Source organism: Lepidochelys olivacea (assembly GCF_965140295.1).
Source record: "Lepidochelys olivacea isolate rLepOli2 genome assembly, chromosome: 9".
Lineage (NCBI taxonomy): Eukaryota > Metazoa > Chordata > Testudines > Cheloniidae > Lepidochelys > Lepidochelys olivacea.
Genome location: NC_140419.1, coordinates 5,944,724 through 5,968,935, shown reverse-complemented (window position 1 = coordinate 5,968,935; position 24,212 = coordinate 5,944,724). Strand labels below are relative to the sequence as shown.

The window sequence follows — 24,212 nt, the reverse complement described above, 5'->3', positions numbered from 1 at the left end:
GGGCTGGGGGTGGACTCACCATCACTTGAAGTCTTTACAATGAGATTAGGTTTCTATCTAAAATACTGCTTTAATCCATAAAGCATAGATCACCTACTAGGATCATTTGGGCATACCCCACCTAACCAATTCCCTGAGACTGCAGGGGCGTGGGCATTAGTGGCACCTAACTCTTTCCTGTTCTCTGCCTGTGGCACACAACAGTTAGTCTCCTGAGGACTGAAATGCTTTAGTCTAACTCAAGTTACTGGGCTCAACACAGGGGTAACTGGGCAAAAATAAATGGTCTGTGATATATAGCAGGTCAGACCAGATGATCTATTGATCCCTTCTGGTCTTACACTCTATGAACAAATAAGGCCATATATATCACCACTCGCAACTGTCTCTACCAGATACGGAGAGATCCTGGGACATCAGACACTAGCTATTACAGGACTGTATACTCTTATTTATAGGATAATATGTGTATGGCAGGGAGCTGGACTCACCCACACGGAACTTTTACTTGGAATGCAGAATATATGATAAATTAATGTGGATGTCTTAGTAGCACTGTATTTGTTTAAACAAAGTTCCATTCTGATTCTATCTTAGGTATTTATCTAGACCCCATTACTGTTGTATCTGAGCACCTCACAACCTTTAAACTGTATTTATTCTCATAACACCCTAGTGAGCCAGGGCAGTACTATTATCCCCATGTTACAGATGGGGAACTGAGGCACAGAGAGACTTGCCCAAAGTCACACAGGAAGTCTGTGGCACATCAAAGAATTGAACCTGGTCTCATGAGTCCTGGACTAGTATCCTAATCACTGGACCATCCTTCCTCCCTCAGTTGAATAAAGCTATTTCATCTCAATGAAATTTAAACCCACTAGAGCAAATGATTTATAAATTAAGGACTGAACAGCAATTATTAACAATAAGTATATACTCACAAGCTCTGTCAGGTGTCTGAGCTGTCCAATTTCTTCAGGTAGTGAGACCAACTTATTATTACTTGCTATCAAAACTTTCAACGGTAGACTACACATGTGTACTGGCAATGTTGAAAGCTGGTTTCGACTTTTGGGTAGGAAAAAAAAAAGTCAGAATACGGGAAGAGACCATTTACCAATTTTAACACAACATAAGAGAATCCCCAAATCACGTACTCTATTTTGACAGGATGTAAGAGCATCAAGTCAGTTTCGACACACATTTATAGGTGAGCTGGTAGCTCGCAGTTTCTTCTTTACACATCTTTCTTATCCTTTGCTTTATCAAGATGTGTTGTAAACAGAAGCTCTGAATCTGGTACTACTCCTGGCAGATGGGGAGATAGGGCATTTTTGTAGGAGACTTTTAGGCTCTGGAGCTTACTTCCTCTTTCAGAGTCTCGTCATATTTATGCATCATGCAGATACCATTTTCTTATTTTTTTTTTTACTGCGCATTAGCATGTGGGGAACAGCGTAGGGTAGAATCAGCATATTACTTGCTCAGTAGAAATGTTAAGTGTGTGTTTTAATTATTTAATTTGTAATAGGGCCAATTATCATGGTGATAAACATTTAAGAAATCCTTGTCACAATGAATTTGGACATGTTACAATGCAGTATTTGACACATCACAATTTATGACCATCAAAGCAAACATGAGGTCATGTAACTGGACTGCAACCTCAGTGAATGAATCAGACAGGAAAAGGTTGGTTTATAAAACGAGAATGCTATGATTTATTTGTAAACGGAAGCAATCAGACTGGAAAATGACTAGAAAACTAGCGAAAAGTTAATGTTACCTTAAGGAGATTTTAACAAGATATTAAACTCAAGTTTATTAAAATATGGCATTGTTCTTCTCGTGTGTGGAGTCTAAATTTCCCACTACAAAATCCTACTCCTGAGCAGTACATGAACTAATGGCAGCTGGTATCAAGGGATAATAATTTGAAATACACCTGTTGGAGATCACAGCAATAGGAAATCCATCTCTGACTCACATCCTATTCCTACAATGCACATCATAAAGCAAAAAAGGAAGATAAGCAAAAAGTAATTGGCAAAGGGGTAACACCAGATATAATGCAAAATGTTTTTGTTTTTTCTTAACTAGTACCATTACTAGTTTGTGAACAGGGGTTCTGCATACCTCTTAAAACATTGGTTTTAATAATGCAGGTTGCAGTATAGAGTTGAACTTCAATAATAGGCTACAACACGGTTATATTACAGGTCAGGAAATTAATTTTTATTACAGGTAGACATATGTATTTATGTTTTGTAAAAAACTGTTTAAAAGCTACCAGAGCAATGTACTCAAAGGAAAATTCCCTGTACTTTATTAGAAGTTGCAATTAAATACTTCTCTTTCTTGGTTTCAGAGTAACAGCCGTGTTAGTCTGTATTCACAAAAAGAAAAGGAGTACTTGTGGCACCTTAGAGACTAACCAATTTATTTGAGCATGAGCTTTCGTGAGCTACAGCTCACTTCATCGGATGCATACTGTGGAAAGTGTAGAAGATCTTTTTATATACACACAACGCATGAAAAAATACCTCCTAACACCCCACTCTCCTGCTGGTAATAGCTTATCTAAAGTGATCACTCTCCTTACAATATGTATGATAATCAAGTTGGGCTGCTTTCAGCACAAATCCAGGTTCTCTCCCACCTCCCCCCCCCCAAACCCACTCTCCTGCTGGTAACAGCTTATCTAAAGTGACCACTCTCCTTACACTGTGTATGATAATCAAGGTGGGCCATTTCCAGCACAAATCCAGGGTTTAACAAGAACATCTTGGGGGGGGGGGGTAGGAAAAAACAAGGGGAAATAGGTTACCTTGCGAAATGACTTAGCCACTCCCAGTCTCTATTCAAGCCTAAGTTAATTGTATCAAATTTGCAAATGAATTCCAATTCAACAGTTTCTCGCTGGAGTCCGGATCTGAAGTTTTTTGTTGTAATATCACAACTTTCATGTCTGTAATCGCGTGACCAGAGAGATTGAAGTGTTCTCTGACTGGTTTATGAATGTTATAATTCTTGACATCTGATTTGTGTCCATTTATTCTTTTACGTAGAGACTGTCCAGTTTGACCAATGTACATGGCAGAGGGGCATTGCTGGCACATGATGGCATATATCACATTGGTGGATGTGCAGGTGAACGAGCCTCTGATAGTGTGGCTGATGTTATTAGGCCCTGTGATGGTGTCCCCTGAATAGATATGTGGGCACAGTTGGCAAAGGGCTTTGTTGCAAGGATAGGTTCCTGGGTTAATGGTTCTGTTGTGTGGTATGTGGTTGCTGGTGAGTATTTGCTTCAGGTTGGGGGGCTGTCTGTAGGCAAGGACTGGCCTGTCTCCCAGGATTTGTGAGAGTGTTGGGTCATCCTTCAGGATAGGTTGTAGATCCTTAATAATGCGTTGGAGGGGTTTTAGTTGGGGGCTGAAGGTGACGGCTAGTGGCGTTCTGTTATTTTCTTTGTTAGACCTGTCCTGTAGTAGGAGACTTCTGGGAACTCTTCTGGCTCTATAAATCTGTTTCTTCACTTCCGCAGGTGGGTATTGTAGTTGTAAGAATGCTTGATAGAGTTCTTGTAGGTGTTTGTCTCTGTCTGAGGGGTTGGAGCAAATGCGGTTGTATCGCAGAGCTTGGCTGTAGACGATGGATCGTGTGGTGTGGTCAGGGTGAAAGCTGAAGGCATGTAGGTAGGAATAGCGGTCAGTAGGTTTCCGGTATAGGGTGGTGTTTATGTGACCATCGTTTATTAGCACTGTAGTGTCCAGGAAGTGGATCTCTTGTGTGGACTGGTCCAGGCTGAGGTTGATGGTGGGATGGAAATTGTTGAAATCATGGTGGAATTCCTCAAGGGCTTCTTTTCCGTGGGTCCAGATGATGAAGATGTCATCAATATAGCACAAGTAGAATTGGGGCGTTAGGAGACGAGAGCTGAGGAAGCGTTGTTCTAAGTCATCCATAAAAATGTTGGCATACTGTGGGGCCATGCGGGTACCCATAGCAGTGCCGCTGATCTGAAGGAATACATTGTCCCCAAATGTAAAGTAGTTATGGGTAAGGACAAAGTCACAAAGTTCAGCCACCAGGTTAGCTGTGACATTATCGGGGATAGTGTTCTTGATGGCTTGTAGTCCATCTTTGTGTGGAATGTTGGTGTAGAGGGCTTCTAAATCCATAGTGGCCAGGACGGTGTTATCAGGAAGATCACCGATGGATTGTAGTTTCCTCAGGAAGTCAGTGGTGTCTCGAAGGTAGCTGGGAGTGCTGGTAGCGTAGGGCCTGAGGAGGGAGTCTACATAGCCAGACAATCCTGCTGTCAGGGTGCCAATGCCTGAGATGATGGGGCGTCCAGGATTTCCAGGTTTATGGATCTTGGGTAGTAGATAAAATATCCCAGGTCGGGGTTCCAGAGGTGTGTCTGTGCGGATTTGATCTTGTGCTTTTTCAGGGAGTTTCTTGAGCAAATGCTGTAGTTTCTTTTGGTAACTCTCAGTGGAATCAGAGGGTAATGGCTTGTAGAAAGTGGTGTTGGAGAGCTGCCGAGCAGCCTCTTGTTCATATTCCGACCTATTCATGATGACAACAGCACCTCCTTTGTCAGCCTTTTTGATTATGATGTCAGAATTGTTTCTGAGGCTGTGGATGGCATTGTGTTCCGCACGGCTGAGGTTGAGGGGCAAGTGATGTTGCTTTTCCACAATTTCAGCCCGTGCACGTCGGTGGAAGCACTCTATGTAGAAGTCCAGTCTGCTGTTTTGACCTTCAGGAGGAGTCCACCTAGAATCCTTCTTTTTGTAGTGTTGGTAGGGAGGTCTCTGTGGATTAGTATGTTGTCTTGTTTTTTCCTACCCCCCCCCCCCCCCCGACGTTCTTGTTAAACCCTGGATTTGCGCTGGAAATGGCCCACCTTGATTATCATACACATTGTAAGGAGAGTGGTCACTTTAGATAAGCTATTACCAGCAGGAGAGTGGGTTTGTGTGTGTGGTGAGGGGCGGGGCGGGGGGCGGTGGGGGTGAGAAAACCTGGATTTGTGCTGGAAATGGCCCAACTTGATTATCATACACATTGTAAGGAGAGTGATCACTTTAGATAAGCTATTACCGGCAGGAGAATGGGGTGGGAGGAGGTATTTTTTCATGCGTTGTGTGTATATAAAAAGATCTTCTACACTTTCCACAGTATGCATCCGATGAAGTGAGCTGTAGCTCACGAAAGCTTATGCTCAAATAAATTGGTTAGTCTCTAAGGTGCCACAAGTCTCCTTTTCTTTTTACAAGACTTTGAGTATAGTTATTTTTACCATTTCCCCCACACAGCCAGGCTTTTAGCCATTTACATGGGTCTTTCACACAGCAATAGGAGAAAGAAGAACATGTAATGAACAGGTGCTGGTGTTTGTACCACTAATGCTAATAATAGTAAATACCCTTTCATTTCTATAGAACTTTCCACCAGAAAATCTCAAAGCACTTTACAAACATCAATCAATCAATCAATACCCTTATGAGGTAGATGTCACCATTTTATAGATGAGGAAAGTGAAGCACAAAGGTGCAGTGACTTGCTCAAGATCACACAGTAAGCCTGTGGTAGAGCTGGGAACAGAATTCAGATCTCCTGAGTCCCAATCCCGTGCTTTGTCCACGAGATCATCTTTCCTCTTTCATTACTTATAGTACCCAGAAAACTTAATTTATCATCCAGAACCTCAAGAGCTGTCATTTAAAGATCCCATAGGAAAGAAGAGAAAACAAAAAACAAATCCTTTCACATTACAGACCTGCATAAAAAAATAAAATGGAGAGAGAGCAAAAGGAATCCAGACTAGTTAATGAGGACAAGTAGGCAATTTATCTTTCCTATGCCCTCAAATCTACAATACTGGCCAGATGGGATATGTTTGAAATCACAAAGAAGGAGCAGTGGCTGCCAAGATTTGAAGCAAGCATGCACAAGAAGATTTCAGGTAGTTAACATGAATCCAGAAGTGCCAAAAATTAAGATTACTACTATCTGATGTCTCCTCATTGAGGTAATTGGTAGAGACTGGTCCAGACTGGTGAATCTGATGGCATGTAATATCAAGACACACAGGTTATATACTAGGTTTGTGTTATCTTCTAATGCTCCAAAGGTTGCAAGAATCTATAACATGGATATTAAAATCAAGATTTAAATGTGATGGTACCTGATATTTAGAAATGTTAAAGACTGTAGGTTCAGGATGGCCTCTGGGATATAACGAATGCAGTTCTGGTACAAGTTAAGGCTCTCAAGGGAAACAAAATGACAAGCTTCTGCAGGAAGCTCCGAGAGTCTGTTCCGTGACAAATCTGGAGGAAGGGGAAAAAAAAAGAAAAGAAGAGAGAAACAATCACCAAATGACCTTTGACTGAGTTCTTTGGGTCAGGAATTGTATCTTTGCACATTGTGGGTGCTATAAATATAATATAATAATGGTCACCAGCATCAAGCCTGTAAAAGGTGTGTTATGACAAATCATGTAGTTACAAAAAGAAAAGGAATACTTGTGGCACCTTAGAGACTAACCAATTTATTTGAGCATGAGCTTTCGTGAGCTACAGCTCACTTCATCGGATGCATACCGTAGTTACAGTTTCTGGGGTTGTTTGGTTTTTTGTTTTTAAGGGGGAAAAAGGAAAATCTTGTGTTTATAAAGACCAAAGGACATAGCCCAGAACATATGGCTTCCTTATACACCCTAACCCTTAACAATAATGTATATGTATTACCAAAGCCAAGAGAGGTTGTTTAGTGTCAGTCCTAATTTCCTTTAGAGAACCTGCCTGTTTAACAAACTGCATGACATTTCACCTCTTCAATGTCCAAACAAGGGCAAACATTTACCAAAGCAGAGCTCTCTAGTCAGCCCAAACTATTATCGTGCATGAGAAAAAACAAATTTAACATCATTTTATGTATTAATTGTGAATTATAAACCATGCCCACCCTAAAGTCACGTCACACTAAGGTTAAAAGAAGGAATACGAAGCTTACAAGGTAAACTGAACCATAGCAACTTTTTTATCCACATTAGGGCCAACAGTTCCTATTTCTTTAGCCTTCACAGAACCCACCCAACAATGCAGTCTATTCTTGAAAGCCTGGCAAATCAGATAGGCCTCGCAATGTGTCGTGAAGGTCACTTTCAAAGTAGAGGGGCCCCCCTTACTGAAAATGCCCTGCCATCAGATTCTTCCGGGCTGAACCTGGAGGTTGTTTAGCCTGTGTGCCTCTGCTTATCTCAACTGTGCATATCTTATGATGAGAGATGGCTTCTAAGGTAGACAGGACCCAACTCATTAGAGTTTTATACATCTAAACCATTACTTAAAATTGTACCCAGAAAAACTGGAAGCCAGTTCAGGTCATAGAGTCCAGGAGTAAAGTGCCCCCTCATCCCCTGCCTCCAAAGGAAGCACTGCTATTTAAGTAGGCACTACATCTGTGCAAGCTGAAGTTTTAGAATGGTCTTCAGGTAGAACGTCATGTAGAGTGCATTTCAGTAATCCAATCTCAAGGTATGATTATGGCTAACTGTAGCAAAGGCCACAATAGATCTAAAATGTTGCAGCCTTCATGATGTGCAGATGGGAGAAAAAGAAAAGTCATGACAAATCTGCTAGCTTGACATACAATTAAAACACCAAGACTGTGAACTTAAGTGACAAATGGCAGACACACACTCACATAATCAAAGGAGATGGAATAATGGAATAACTGCTGCCCTTTCCTTCAGCTGCTTCCCATAGTCTAAAAGCATAACCTTAGTTTAAACTAGGTTGAATATCGGAGAGCTACGATATCAGTCATATTAAATCCTAATCTTGATCAGACATTGAGTGAATCACTCAAATACACATCCTGGTCCAATAAAACTGAAACAATGCTAGGGGTATCACACCCCACAAGTCTCTCCCTAACAGCCTCTCATTGGGCAGCTGGGGCAACGAAGTAGAACCCTGAAGAGGCTTGCAAGTGAATCTTTGGGATAAACATGTCAGGAAAGATAGGAGTCACAAATTAGCAACTCCATCCATTCCTGTAGGCTTGTCTTCAATCGTATCAAAATATGCTGATAGACCTAAAATAATCTGCAAAGACATCCGGTTATCCACTATGAGAAAGATCAACCAGCAAGGCAACCAGTGCACTGTTTGCATCATATCCAGGACTAAAGCTAGATTGATTGCGGTTTACAAAACTGGAAGACTCCAGCTACTGTGAGAATTACTACTATTTAACTTTATCAATAACATTCCTCCTTCCCCCGCCATCTCAGCTGGGAGATTCAATACAGGGTGGTAACTGACATTCTTTCAGTCAAGAAACAAATTCTTGAGCAGCTGTCAAGTAAGAGATGTTGGCACCCTACTTTCTCAAACGGAATTGACAATAATGGAACAGCTGTCTCTACAGTGAGGAACAGGTCCAATTCACAGGTTGTTGCTCAAAGTTTTTCCAGCCCCTCCAAAACCAGGCTGAAACTCAAGCAGGAAAGACTCCTTATTTGTCCCTGCCTTCCTTCTTCCATCACTCTCTCCATCCATGGTTCTGCTACCAAGGGCGAGAGAATTCACAGCTAAGATTCCTTAAAATCAGACTGAACTAGCTTGAACACATCTCATTGTATGCAATAGTTGACTCTGTACCCAAGTGGATACATCCTGGATTAACCATGCTCTTCAACACCTGGAACAGTTCAGATGTTCAAGCACCTGTAGATGCTAATGGAATCAAATAAACTTCTCTATGCTTCTTGCACCGTCATAGCACACAATTTCAAAAAGTCTTTATGCCATAAGCAATCAGACTCAGCACAAGACCTCTCCCAGTGATGCTCTAGTCCAGCAGCTCCCAAACTTTATTGGTGCACGTACCACCTTCTCAAAAATTGCTGTGAAATGAATGATGGAACATCAAGCTCATGTACCACCAATGATTACAAGAACCACATTTTGGGATCCCCTGCTCTAGACATTTCCCTTTCCAAAAGTTCTTGTTCTTTTCTCCCACAGTTTGTCTGATTCACGATAGCATTCCTTTTTGAAAAATGATAGCAAACAAGAAAGAAAACTTGGCAAAAACTATATAACTGCTACAGATACATAAGACTCTGTATTACCCAAAACTATCACATCCCCATTGGGAACCCTTCTGCTCCAATACTGTACTAAAACGTAACATGAGAAAAGCTATTTCCAAACAAATAAAGTATCTCAACACAACAGAAAAATACCATAAACTGGGCATTGAGGATAGCCAATTATGTTATTAGAAATCACTAAAATCTGCAGTACACTAAAAATATTTTAGATACACAAATTTGCCATATGCTAAAGCACAACTGCACTGTGACATTCATAACATATGAAAAGAAAGGAAGGTCAAGTTGCCTCCAATTATTAAAAAAGTTCAAACAAGAAATAGGCGCAGAGTATAATTAAAAGATATACAAACATGATACCTGTTTAAATATCCACTCATTCCAGAAGCTAAAATAGCTTATGTCCACTCTAGTTCCTTTAAATAATTACTACAAAATCAATGTCACCTACAAGGTTTAAGACTTTGTTCATGTTTCTTGGGCAAACCCACCACCGCCACCAATCCCACTGTCATTATCTCAATCACACACTCAACTCCTTCCAACACACATTTATTTCTTTCCCTCCTTCACACAGATGTGCTGTCAAGAAGATTTTATTAACCATTTTAAAAAGGAAACAGCTCTCTCAATTAACAAGTCTCATTTTCTGGCAGAAGAGGCCAGGCAGCAATGGAATGAATGAGTTTGACAACTGACATAAGAAGTCTCGATTGATTTTGGTTGCATTTGAATTTTACTAACCAGCATTTAAAACAAATCAAAACAGGCTTTATTTTGTTGTTCAGATCACAAGCATATGAATAAACAGTACAGAATACTGATGTTCTGAAGAGCTTTGTTTCCGTATTTTCTGAAGGAAGAAGTCATTGCAAAAGCACGATTAAGTGTGAAGAATAAGGAATCTTGCAAAATACATTCAATGTTAGTAAACTGTATATAAATTAGCATAACAGAGCCACCAAAGCATGTGTAAAGCAAAGGCTTCACATTTTTCAAACAAGGCTTGCCTAAATTTAGTGTAACTTTTACAACTCTATATATCTCAGCACAGTAGGAATTCAATAGAAATCTGATCAACTGGATTTATTTTTACAAGATCTTCAGAACATAATTGAGTTGAGGTAGAAGCATGGACTCTAAATCATCAAAAGAAGGCCTGATTAATTAAAGATTAGTTAATGGGGCAGCAGCAGTTTTACTCAAATGGAAGTCACCAGTTTGCCATCCTCTGCTCCAGGCTTGCTTTACAGAAAGTCTAGAAAGAGCCTAGGCAAGAGCAGAAAGACATCATATATTGCGAGGGGAGAAAGGCACTGCCACAAGAAGAGTCCAAGATGACTGTAAAATAGGAACTGCTTAATTGGACCGAGCACCTCAAGAGCCTGACAGAGGAAAGGTTATAGCAGAAAATCAAAATGACCATTTGTGAATGTGAAAACTGCAAATTAAGTGTTTCACGTGCAAATTATGAAGGTCCAACAAATGTACATACAATACCTCTTCATTTAAAATTCCAGTTAATCCAAGCCAGCTCAGTGCCCCCACCTTCTTAGCTTTGTCAATTAAGTGGAATTTTGCATTTTGTATGGTGGCGTCATTAGTCTAATTGGCAGATTCCTCTGAAAACTACCCTCCCCCGTCTGGAACAATCAGACCAATAAATCATTTAGGCAATACAGTAGTCCTATTCGGAAACAATTTAACAAAACAAAATCCCTAAGTGAAGAGAATAGCTCTAGCAAAAACAGGAGAGAAGAGTTATAAAGAACAATGAAGTGACTGGTCATACACGTATTAAAGTTGATTTGCAGCATAGCACTTCATGGTACATTTCAAAAAGGGAAAAGTGTGTATGTATAAGAACACAGACAAAGGCTAAGGGATTTTATTGGGGGAAAAAAGTGTCCTAAAATCTCATATATTCTTCTTCTGCTGAAGAGGACATAAAAATAAAGTGGAAGTAGCACTAAAGAAACAGAGACTGCAGAAATTTCATTGTCACCTCTAATCTGCACATCACAAAATTCACACAAACAGCTGGCTCCCCATTTCTCAGCAAAACTTTTAATGCCAAAGTGTTTTAGGAAGGCCTTGTTATTACTGAGACCTCAATATTTTTACAAGACACACTATAATACTTCTACTAATACAATAGTTTCATTTATTAATTGACAATAGTCAAATTAAGCAAACAAAATATATTTTATAATGCATTATCTCTACCTAATTTAATGTTTGTTCACTTCCTTATTTGACAAAATTCAATAATATGTAATAAATACAGTCACTGATATAAATTAGTGAAGTTTCACTACCCATCAATTCTTCTACAAGAGATCAAAGAGCAACTGCTCAACAATTATTGAGAGTGAATGTATTAGTTAAATATGGACTACTGTACTTTGGAATGGGAATTACTTTTATTCAGGTTGACCTTTCATGGATTAGAATTGCTGTTCTAATCTGCCGTACAACAGGATCTTGTAGGTTGCTAAAAATAGGTCAGTTTTCTGGGAAGATCATGTGGGACTTTAGCAAAAAGGAAATGTTCTTTGGAAACTAAGTTCTTTGTGAAAGATAAAAACCTATCCATATCAATAAAAAATAAAGTTTCATAACAGGGTCAGACTGATAGTGTTTTCCATATTAATCAGGGTCTTGTCCTGAAAGGCAGAAAATCCAATTTTACATGTGACATGCAGACAATATATTTACAGTTGCTTCACGTATATTAGATAAAAGCTCTCACTACATTCAAAGAAGAATGGCATAAAGATACCAAAATATTTTAGTGCAGGATGATTCGCTTCTAAGGGCAAGAGGATGGTCTGCTTTGTCTAAAACATCAGCATACAAGCATACATGCAGCAGTATGGCAGGCAGTTCACAAGCATTCTCAAATAAGTCTAGTCCATGGGTTCTCAAACTTCATTGCACCACAATCACCTTCCAATAACAAAAATTACTACATGACCCCAGGAGGAGGAACTGAAGCTTGAGCTCACCCAAGCCCCACCACCCCAGGTCGGGGGCCAAAGCTCAAAGGCTTTCAGCACCAGGCAGGGGGCCTGTAACCTGAGCCTCACTGCCCAGGGCTGAAGTCCTCGGGCTTCAGCCCCAGGCAGTGGGGCTTGGGCTTGGGCTCCAACCCCGGGCTCCAGAAAGTCTAAACCAGTAGTGGTGACCCCATTAAAATGGGGTCACAAACCACTTTGGGGTCCTGACCAACAGTCTGAGAACCACTGGTCTAGTCTAAAGTGAACAACCCAAGGGACACAATGCTATAGACACTATAAACAATAAAGGTAAGATGACAAGAGCTATCATTTCAGCAACCAAAATGTATATGGTAGATGGCTAGTACAAGGGAACAGGGGAAATAGCAGGATGAACAAACATCGAAAAGGAAACACAGTATAGTAGTTCTGTGAGGAATTACATGTTCAAAGTCTGGAACTACATTAAATAACTTTGGTTCCCTCGTGTTTACATCTTTTAAGACCATGACTGACTCAATATTTCCACAATGGTGACAGTAATTAGGAACAGACCCTACTGTTACCAGCTTCTCATAAAACATTAATGTATAACTTTCATGCACTAATTGATGTACTCTGTACATGAATTCAACTGTTGATCTGAACAAACTCATTTGTGACCATTTCCCCAAACAGCCAGCCTGCTCCTTTGGGGATTACCTTCCTAGGTTATAACATCCTCTAGATTGGTCACAAATTGTTCCTTTTGAAGAATATCTTGATGTTTGACAGTTCAACTTTGATACAGTATCTTTAGAACAAAACTATCAAATCCATTACTGAAATCATCAATTTTTTTTGGTCCAGTTGTAAATAAACATGGATTTTTTGTTTATTTTTAATTCTTTCTACCACCTTGGAGGATCATTGGGTACAGTGAACTGTGTCCTTAATAAGATTTTTATGGATTATTTTTATAAGAATATGAAACAGAAAAGAAGGAGTGCATAATCCTAACAGGATGAATATATCCAATGGTATGGCACCAATTCCTCTCTCTTGTGTAAGAGAATGGGAGATTACTGTTCTGAATGTTATAAACATGATTTGGTAGGTCTCAAATGTGAGGACACTGTTTTTTGGTCTCTGAACTCACCCACTCGTGAGAGTCAGTCAGAGCTATTCAATCTGCTAGAACATTTTCCTTTACCTTACAAGCATTAGGAAGGTCTCAACTGACAATATCCAGTTTCACATGTGGAGGATTTCCTGACACAAGAGGACTGATCTCATTTCTTCCTGCTTGCTTCATACTGCATCAATATTTTCAGTATTAACGCCTATTTTTTAAAAGCAAAATCTAACACTAACACCTTCAGTCTATTCAGAATTTCTCTCCCTGACTCAACTCCTCCCCACCAATCCCTCACAAGCATGAACTTTCTTCAAGTGCTTTCGTACCAAGGTTAGACATATCACTTAACATCATTTAGGATGAGACACTCTGCAAGTTCTTGACATTTATTTGAAATGGAATTCAAGGCATGACTGGGAGAATCTGACAGTGTTTAACCATTCATTCATTCTTAGTTCAGCTCATTTTGCCAAGATATTGCACAGGTCTGAGTGCAATATTACACATCACCCATGCTGCAATACATTAACAGTAGTCACACTCAATGTTCTTCTCAAACGCAGAATTTTTATGTCTCAGTAACAAACTGACAAATGGTCTTTCATTTTTAATTTTCAGTTGTAGATGTTTCACAGTGTTAGAAAGACAGGATTCACACACCTGGTCTATTTGTGGTAGAAATTGTGTTCTTGTTTTGGCTGGAACAATTTCCTTGCTCTTTTTGCAGATGGCGGGTGTTACATATAAATCCCTGATGTGTGAACTGACCATAGAAAAGGAGGATTGAAATGGGCACAAATACCTGTTACTAAATCTCCTTTTAAAACGGCTAATATTGGTAATGGGAATATTGATGTTTATTCATTTGGGGCACTCTTCCAATATTGGTAAATCCTGAAGGACAACTGAGAAACAGAAGTGTTAACTTGGAATATTTGTTTTGGCTTTAAATTTCTCTCTCCTCCATTTAGACTCTTGTTATAGAATATTCTACAAAAAATGTTTTGTTTTGAGTTATTGTATTTGATTTTTTTAAAGTAATCAGTATTAATGGAAACAGTTTCTGCTCATTAGGAGCAAAATCTGACCCACATTAGAACAGCTGGAGCTTTGGACCTGATATTTGTATGTGGCAAAAAATAACTAACTACAAGCAGGGTTGTAAACTTAGGCCCCAATCTTGCAAGCTGCTCCATATGGGCAAATCCCTGCCTCTGCACAGAGCCCTGCTGAATATATAAATTGCCATACTAGTTCAGATCAGTGATCCATCTAGATCGGTGTCCTGTCACTGACAGTGGCCAGTATTAGCTGTTTCAGAGGAAGGAACAAGAAACCCTGCTGCAGGCAGTTAGTAATAATCTGACCACAAAGTTAGTGACTTCAGTGGTTTATTCTGCAAGCATATATTGTATAATTACAACACAGTTAGGTGCTGAATAGAGCAATGTGTAATTTAGAAATAATTATATTTCTCTCGTGTTTCAATTAATTAGAACAATTTTATACTGGCTCATTTATGAATAGGTGTTGACCATAAATATAATTTAGTAATAAGCACACAGCACTTTATATCTTCAAAGTACAGTATTACAGAAGACTGTCAGGTCTGCTATAGTTAGGTTAATACCAGCTTTTTGTTTCAAATAAATACTAATACCTCCTCCCACTACTCAGAAACTAAGAGACCATCTATACAGTAGGAACAATTGTGCTGGGGAACATGATGAAAACATGGTAGCCAGCCCCCACCACCTGGTTAAGATAGTTCTCTCTCTGCTGGAAGATTGGATTGAACTATGCCTTAGCTGCTTTTGGGGACTAGCATTTTGTAATCATATGCCTCCAACATGCTGATACCTACAGCATTATGGGCTTTACGTATTAACCTTTCTGCCTCACTTTCCTCATCTGTAAAACAGTGTAAGTGATTTGTCCAAATGGAAACTGCAGTAATGCTGTAATTGGAACTCAGTAGTGACTAGCTCCAAGTCCCATGATCAGTCCTCTATACTACAGTGCATTAAAAATGTATTGTCTAGTGTGCCAGTCATAAATTTAACACATATATACTTTTAGATTTTAAATAAGTATTTGCTGGTTTACCTTATCAAAGGCAGAGCAAATAGTGATTTTTATAATTTGGCTAAATCATAAACCTTTGAAAAATAATCATTTGTACATGTGCAGCTTGCTAGACTCTGGCTGTTAAAGCAGTGTTTCCCAAATGATGGGTTCCAACCCACCAGCGCGTCACAGATGGGCCACCAAATCTATAGCTAGAGTAACCCATCCCTGGGCCCTAGGCAAGCATGCACTTCTCCTGGTCCAGTGTAGAGGGGAGGCCCTCTCTGCCGTGGCAGCTCCTGTCCCAGCTTTTGACATCATGGAGAGATGGTAGGCCAAATCTGAGTGGTGCTGCGACCCCATGCGCCAGGTTCAATGGCTGAAGCAGGAAGCTGAGCCTAATCCCATAGGAGAGGAGCCGCTGCTGTGGGGCAGGCTCACTCTTTGACCCCCTACTTCCTGCTCAGGGCCTCTCCTCCACAATGAGCTGGGATTAGATTGCAGTGCTGGTGAAGAGGGTGCATATATGTAATGGCAGATCCAAAAAACCAACAACCCTCAAACAAACACAAAATGAACAAAAGTCATCTTAGTAAAAAGTTTGGTAACCACTGTGCTAAAATCTCTGAATATTCTATTTACACTAAGCATGCTCTAGACCTCATTGACCTTCCACTACATAGAAAATGCTCCCTGGCCCACACAGCCTGAACACCAGACAAGACACAAATAGCTATTCCTTTAAGTCAGGGGAAGGAATGCTGAATTGGAAACCGTGGGAAACTATGAGTTTTAGTGCTAGTTCTTCTGACTGGCATAGGTGCTGGAACTAGGAGTGCAGCAACACCCCCTGGCTTGAAGTGGTTTCCATTATATACGGAGTTTACAGGTTGGTTCAATGGCTCTCAGCACACCCACTATAAAAATTGTTCCAGCACCCTGCTGACTGGTGTTAATTCTGTGCCCTCCACAGCCACTGTTGAGCAAAACCATACACTCCTATCTTAGGAGAAAGGCAAGCAACATTGTCCCAGTGGGGTAATCAAGAAGTTGCACCATCTCTTCAAGCAGAGCTGGGAATAGACCATTGTCTCTAATATGGCAAACCCAAGTCTCATACATATAGCCATGCTGCCTTTCACAATTAACATACTGTATCTATGACCTTGAGAGACACCCACTCACACCTGAATATCCAGTAGCGCAGTGGTGAGGGCATTCACCTGGGTGATTGCCTATTCTGTGGGGAGGATCTCTCTCTTTTTTCATAAAAATTTTCAAAAAGTCTCAGCTTCATTTCATATCAGAACAAAGACAAATTTCAAAACCTCCATTTTTGTGTGTGTGAGAGAAGTGGAATTCTTGTTTTCTGACCAGACCTACTCATTATTAAACCAACACGGTGTACAAAAATTAATAAAGGTAAGAAGTCTCATCCAATTAGGCATAGATACAGTCCTTTACATAGCGTTATTATGGAAAACTCCGCAATATCCAACACCAAAAGAGTAACACATGGATGCAGTTTCAACATTAACTCTGATTTTCCTTCTTTTTGTTGTTTTTAATCATTTTAATGTAGATTTTTCTGTGGTATAACCTCACATTAGTGAAAACCTCATGGGTGTTACCGTGAAAAATACTAAATACTATATGTCACAAACATATATTTTATAGCACATACATAACGCAGTTTGAAGATAAGCTGTAGTTGAAAGTGGAGAATGCTGTTCACAAAGTAAGTAATTCAGCCATCAATATGAATACCCATAGTAGAAGAGGTAAACATCCCAATCAGAAACATAACTCAGGAGAAATGCTATTTCTCTTCCTTGCGGAATAATAGTTTTCCATTGTCAAAAAATAATATTGTTTCCTGTTTGCTGAAGGAAGAAAGGTTGAATGGGATCTACATAACAAAGCTAGAGCAACTGTATAACTGCTGGCAAGCACAGCAGGCAAGGGTATTGAACTGTGGTCCTTATAAGGAAAAGAAAACTGCTAAAAGTTGTTAGACATCATTTGCTTATGTTTCAGTAGGCCCTGGAACAGGAAAACCAGCAACCTGGATGAGTTGAACAGTTCTGCAGAATTTTACTTTTCACTCAGGTTCCCTTACATGCACATTTAAAACAACACACACACAGCTTTCCTTAGACTAGCACAATTATTTTATGGATGTGGGCAGGACTTAATCCCAATCTTTTGCTCCCTAGGGATGTGTGTTTTGCACAGGGAGCATGTATCCTTTAAGGGTGGGGAGTGGGTGGAGCAAAGAAAACATTTCAGGCTCAACTGCAACAACCCCTTCAAATGATTAGGGTGCAGAGTTCAGTAGCACCAAAAGAGATTTCTGAACAAGAAAGATGGACGATCTGAAAGCTGGGCCTCAGGAGTGGGCTACCTAAAGAACAGGATACAATAGGAGAATTTTACAGGTGAAATTCTAATTTGGGGCTTTCAGCTGCTGCCCTTCACTATAGTATCTGAGCAGAGTGACATATCAGACCATCCTGAAAATGTTTTTTAGGTCTTGAAATGATACAACAGTGACAGCTTAATTGATGTGGAGATGAGTATTAGTAGTGGAGAGCACAGATTAACCCTAACCTTTCCTTATGAAGGTTGAAATTACAAAATTTAATATTTGCTGTACCTCCAGGAATTGGAGCTTTCTCCCATGGAATTCCAGAAAAACCTAGTTTAATAGTTTCATTCCTTTCCCTCACTGAATATGGCTCCTAGCCAACAGTCTGATGATTTTTTTTGTCTTCATACAGCAGTAAAACACTGAGCCAAGTTAGCTAAAATAAGATGAACTAGGAGAAGTAAATTGAAAGAAAGCTTCACTGTGAAATGAACCGGGGTCTCAGGTTCACAAAGGCTGATTATATAAGAGAACAGGTTCTTTTCTTAGATGGAAGGCTGACCTGCAGTCCTTCCTGTTATTCACTGCTATTTGCTGTTACTTGGGCATAAAATGACTGTAAAACACCCATCTCAAGAAAACAAGCTCTTAGACCTCCCCTACACACAAACTTGCAACACTTTAGTTAAAGCAGTGCAACCCCCCGTTGTAGACCTTCTTATTTTGGTTTAAAAGTGGCTTATTTTGATTTGTCTTAAATCTATTCCTAATCTATTTAAGATATATTGAAATAAGCCTAGTTTAAACCAAAATGAGAGGTATGTCCATAGCTTTTTGGATCCATTTAGTGAAATGGATTTAAAATTATACCTTAAGTTAAACTGGTACAACTCTGCATGCAGACAAGTGCTTAGCCTTTCTCATAAAGAAAATATAAAAAACAAGTGGTGGGGGGAGGGAAATTATTTAATAATGTCATTTTAGCCAAGAATTTCAAGGAGTAAATTATTTGGAAACGAATACCAAATTGAAGTTCCTATTACTGCAAAATTCAGTTTTCTTTTAGCCTTAAACTACCATCACATCAAAAACTTGAAGGAGATTAAAATCATCTTGGTTGGTAAGAGTTTTGCTGCAATTGCATTAGTTTAGAATTGAACAAACTTTTATCAGGTTTTCTAAAATAGATTTGAACACCTCAATTCTAGAATGCTTGACATGAAAATCTGCATTTAAAATGTAACCCTTGTCCTTCAAATACTTTCCACCTCATCTCTCCTGCACGTGTTTTCCCTTCCTAGCCTATTTAGAATACAAAGTCCTCGGAGCAGGGACCTATTTTTCCAATTCATACGCGCAGAGCCATTGCACAACTAAGGTATTATAGAATGAATACTAATAAGTGGATGCACTCCAAGTCTCACATGACAAACAGTGATCTCCTCCTGACTTCTCCTTCTGTGGGCCTGGGCTGCTCTTAAATGTCTGCCCCTCCCTTGGCCACTCTATCCCGAGAATCCCCCTCACGTCATCCAGACCCCCGCCCCATCTCCCCAACCACATTATCATTTCCTATGTGTTCCTACAGCTCCTCTCTTCCCCAGACCCACCTCAAGAGACCGGCTGCCCCCATGACTCTGCACCAGACCACAAGATGATATGAGGGCAGGGTGGGCTTGGCAGTCACTCCATAATCACTACCAATATGCTTATGATTGAGATGATGTGGGTTTTTAAAACTCATTTCCACATATTTCAGTTCTTAGAGGATATAAGATGCAATTTCCCTAATACAAGGAAATCAGTGTTTTAAGGCTGAATTCAGCCTTAATACACTGAAGACCACAATGGTGTTTTGAATGGCCCAGATTAACCCTCCCCCTTTGTAAACACTTCACCTCTACCCAACTGGTTAGAGTGCTGTTTGCTCAAAAGTCAGGCTCTTTTCACATGCACATTTTGTGTAAACACATATGTTTTTGAGGAGATGTTAAAATCGACAATGGATAGTCAGACTGCCAAGGAAAAGTTTCAGCCAGAACCAAATTCCAAAATCTTCCTATTAAAAATTATGAAGAGAAACCATCCAGGACTGCATAGCAAATGTAAAGGTCCTAAAAACTAACTGTGAAATTTTACATGAAAGGACCATGTATTTATACAAAAAAAAACAGGCATTAATGCTTAGTTTTAGAATGTAGCTCTATGTGGCTGCTACCCGGGTGTCTCCACAATTATGACACTATAGGATACTGCTTATCAGTCTGCATAACTCGGTCACCAGATCTGTCTCATTCCATTGCAGACACTAGCAGATGTCTTCAACAATATGGTATTTTACGGAGTGAAAAAAAACCTAGCAGTCAAAAGGCTTATTTATGTTCTTTTAATGGACTCCTTGAGGCCATCCCACATGCTGACATCATTCTTAACAAATAGAGCCTATTATGCTTTACATACACAATGCTGCCATTTCTAACAGGACAATTATTGCCAGAATGCTACAAAAAGCTGAAAGTATGCCAAGTCATCTATATAATACAAGCCACTTCAATGATGAGACATAAATTAACAATATAGGATATGTATGAAGAATATCCTGTGTCAAACAGAGACATGTCCAGAGGAGGAGATATAACTAAGGCAATTGCCAAAGCATATCAAATAAATGTAGACTCTGGAAGCAATAAAGGTCCCCTTCATTCTAAAGGACACAAGGACAGATTTATGCAGTAATCAACAAACTATGGGGTCAGCTCCCAAAGTTTAGTACCACGTCCTCATACAGAATATTTTAAATTTTTAAAATTTAAATTTAAATTTTTTTAAAATGCTATAATCAAAATAATTGCTACATTCTCAATAAAACACTGAATAGACTTACACCTATCCCAGTGGTTCTCAACCTGCAGCCCAATCAAAACACATGTGTGGCCCGTGTGACATCCTCAGGGCCATACAAGTAGTATATATATTGCGTGAATGAGCCCCACATAATGCACAGAGAGTTGCTTATGCGGCCCACAATGATAAATAGGTTGAGAACCACTGTATCCTTTCATAAACATCCAACATTATAATGAACAGTTAGCAGCATACATCACAAACAGTGACAATCTCCTTTTTAAAACATTACTGATGGTGGGCTTTAAAAAAAAAATCCTTGTTTAGGAGAACAGATGATTCAAGGCCTGATTTCACCTCTGGGAGAAATCAAGCTCAGAACAGAATTGTTACCATTGGAGCTGTTTGATGCCCCATGTGAAATGGGTTGATGGTGTCACTTCAGCTAGGATTCCAAGCCACAAAAAACATGACTGCAATTAGAACAACTGGTTCAACATAAAAGGGTCAAGGAATAGAAGAATAAGGAAAATGAGAACTCTAGTCTCATTGCTAAAGATGTTCCCTTGAAGTCAAGGTTTTGACACACTTGGAGTGATGAGAGGAAAGACACATGGGCTATGTCCATACTCTGCTTGCTCTGTAGATAAAGGACTTCGGTTTCCATAGCTGTCAATCAGGCACCTTTCATGAGTACTGTTTTCACTACTATTCTAGTTTAACGTTATAAAAGCAAATTAGAAATAAAATAAAATACAATTCTTCAAATACTTTTTTAAAACAAAAGCCCAGAGTAACACTCTTGAAATAGAAAATCGGAGGGGAATTAGTTCATGCATTCCAAAATATGACATCAGTATAATGACTCTAGAAAAACATACTAATGATCCTCAGCAACCTGACACCCCATTGCAGGTCCACTGCTAGAGAAATACTAGACTGTGCTGCAACAAAACAAGGTTTCAATTTACAAGTGAGCTATGGAATTAAGCTAGAAGAGAGAGGAAGTGTGCAGTAAATGAACAACTCCCCCCACCCACAAAAAAGTTACTTTAGGCTAAACAAGACTTATCACTTCAATGACAGCAACTTATATTTAGACCAGATGAATTTTTGTTTTTTACTTGTCATTTCAAAGCAGAAGTTATTCAACAAAACCTATTAAATTTACTTTGTTTAACTAAAATGTCACATGACAGACATGAAAGGACAGTAGGAAAGGACAGCTATATTGGCATTTATCAAACACATGCTCATTGTACAAGCCTCTAAACCCATACACAACTTTAAAAACTGAGAGTGAATACCAAAAACTTACTACAAAGTAAACAGAAAAATCCTAGATTCAGTATCAACTCAAATAATTCAAGGAGTACTTGTGGCACCTTAGAGACAAAACCAACAAATTTATTTGATCATAAGCTTTCGTGAGCTACAGCTCACTTCATATCTGATGAAGTGAGCTGTAGCTCATGAAAGCTTATGCTCAAATAAATTTGTTAGTCTCTAAGGTGCCACAAGTACTCCTTTTCTTTTTGCGAATACAGACTAACAAGGCTGCTACTCTAAAACCTGTCAAATAATTCAAGTCCCATCCAAAACCTCATTCAGACAGACACCTGTATAAACAGATAGCGAACAATCTCAAAAAAAAAAAATTGGAAAACCTGGGAGGTAGGCGGGCGCAAGCCCACCCACTGCTAAAGGCCCCTCTCCCAGCCTAGCGGGAGGGACTACTGGACCCAGGGACAACTGATTGTGGGGGACAACTAATGAAAAACAGGGAGCAGAGTGAAGGTCAGAGGTTCAAAATGAGAATACCGGACGGGGATGCTGAGCAGAGAACCCCAGACAGCGCTCACTGCTCCTCAAAGCTGTCGAGGGAGCCAGCGGACGCTGCCCAGTGGAACTCTGCCCGGATGCGTGAAACTAGGGAGGAACAGAAATAGGCCCCGCAGTCGCAGAGCACCCTCTCGTCCAACATTCTCCTCCTCATATTATAGATGGAGACTTCGGCCAGAACCAGGAGGAGGTTGACGAGGAGGCCAACAATCTCAAGCTCTGGTGGACCAACAGGGAAGTGAGTTCTAACACCAAAAATGCTATGAAAAAAATACGCCAGAACAATTATCCTGGAATTTAAATCAGTAGATTTAATAGGAATGTCTCTACTGATCTTAGCTTTCAGAATTCTTCATGGAAAGAGAGGTAATCTTTGAGTTAGTGAAGGTCCAGGTAATTTCACGTTTTAAACCAACTCCAAAAGCTTTAATTGTACTGAGAAGTAAAGAAGAAGCCAGTGACCATATGCAGCATAAGGGAAACGTACTCAAGATGATTTGCACCACTATGCAAGAGTTTAGAAGGCAACATTTGTAAACATATGCAGGCATAACATTTTAAGAGATTAATGTTATCAAAATTTAAAAATAAATGTGGAAGTACTAGATCTGACACTGAGAAAGCAGATAAGGGTAAGGAAAGTTAAGCAAATCAGAAGATTTAACTAGATGCTTTATGAACAAAACTGTTCATAAACAATGGACATATGAAATGAAGAGTGACATTCTTAACTTATACTTGAAATATGACTGAACTTTTGTTCCCACAAGTAAAGGATTAGATCAATTCAAAGATGTTTAACATAGCCTCACTAAAAGCACAAACCTATTTCTATTAAAATAATGTCTGACTACTAACTGTGGTACATCAAACAAGCCTTAAACTATAAAGCAAATAAAGACAACTTGTAAAGGAGTCACCAGAAAATGAAATTTAAAGCAAGAACAGAAACACAACAGATTAATATTTATACAGTGCATTTCACCTGATAAATTCCAAAACTACAAACAAGAATCCATTCATCCCCACTAAACTGAAACTGCTTTCAGAGCAGAAACAGCTATTTTAACAGTGAACAGAAACACTGTAGAAAACTTTTAGTACAGGAAGTGAAGAACCCTGTATTCCATTTACGGCAGGGATGGCAGTGCTCAGTAGGCTGAATGCAATTACTTGAATTGGAATTGGGTCAAAACATCAGGGTTTAACATCTTTGTGAACAATGGTCAAGATGTCAGTTTTACAAAAACACTGAAGGAATAATCTTTACTCTCTCACTGACCAGGACAAAGTGGAAAAGCTCTCATGGTGAGCAAAACTCTAGGCAACTGTTTCACTCTTGCTGCTCAAGTGAAAATTTCACTTTAGTACCCTAGCAAAGAACAGAAAACACCCTCTAGCTCAGGGGTGGGCAAACTTTTTGGCCCAAAAGCCACATATGGGTATGGAACTTGTATGGTGGGCCATGAATGCTCACAAAATTGGGGTTGGGATGCAGGAGGGGGTGAGGGCTCTGGCTGGGGGCGCGGGCTCTGGGGTGGGGCCAGAAATGAGGAGTTCAGGGTGCGGGAGGGGGCTCTGGCTGAAAGTGCGGGCTCTGGGGTGGGGCTGGGGATGAGGGATTTGGGGTGTATGAGGGTGCTCCAGGCTAGGACCAAGGGGTTCAGAGGATGGGAGGGGGCTCAGGGCTGAGGTAGGGGCATGGGGTGAGGTCTCTGGCTGGGGGTGCAGGCTCTGGGGTGGGGCCAGAAATGAGGAGTTCAGGGTGTGGGAGGGGGCTCTGGGGCTAGAGCAGGGGGTTGGGGCACAGAAGTGGGTCAGGGGTGCAGGCTC

General features: G+C 40.0%; 1 protein-coding gene across 6 annotated transcripts in view; it reads right to left on the bottom strand.

Annotated features, from left to right (window-relative positions):
• Positions 1-24,212, bottom strand: part of LRCH3 (leucine rich repeats and calponin homology domain containing 3) — a 101,297-nt gene that overhangs the window by 58,048 nt on the left and 19,037 nt on the right. For all 6 annotated transcript variants that reach the window (XM_084638275.1, XM_084638276.1, XM_084638273.1 and 3 more), the window contains exons 2-3: positions 6,203-6,347; positions 945-1,071 (exon numbers count right to left, since the gene is read on the bottom strand). In XM_084638275.1, the coding sequence (XP_084494401.1) occupies positions 945-1,071; positions 6,203-6,347 (272 nt within the window). The remainder of the gene's footprint in view (positions 1-944; positions 1,072-6,202; positions 6,348-24,212) is intronic.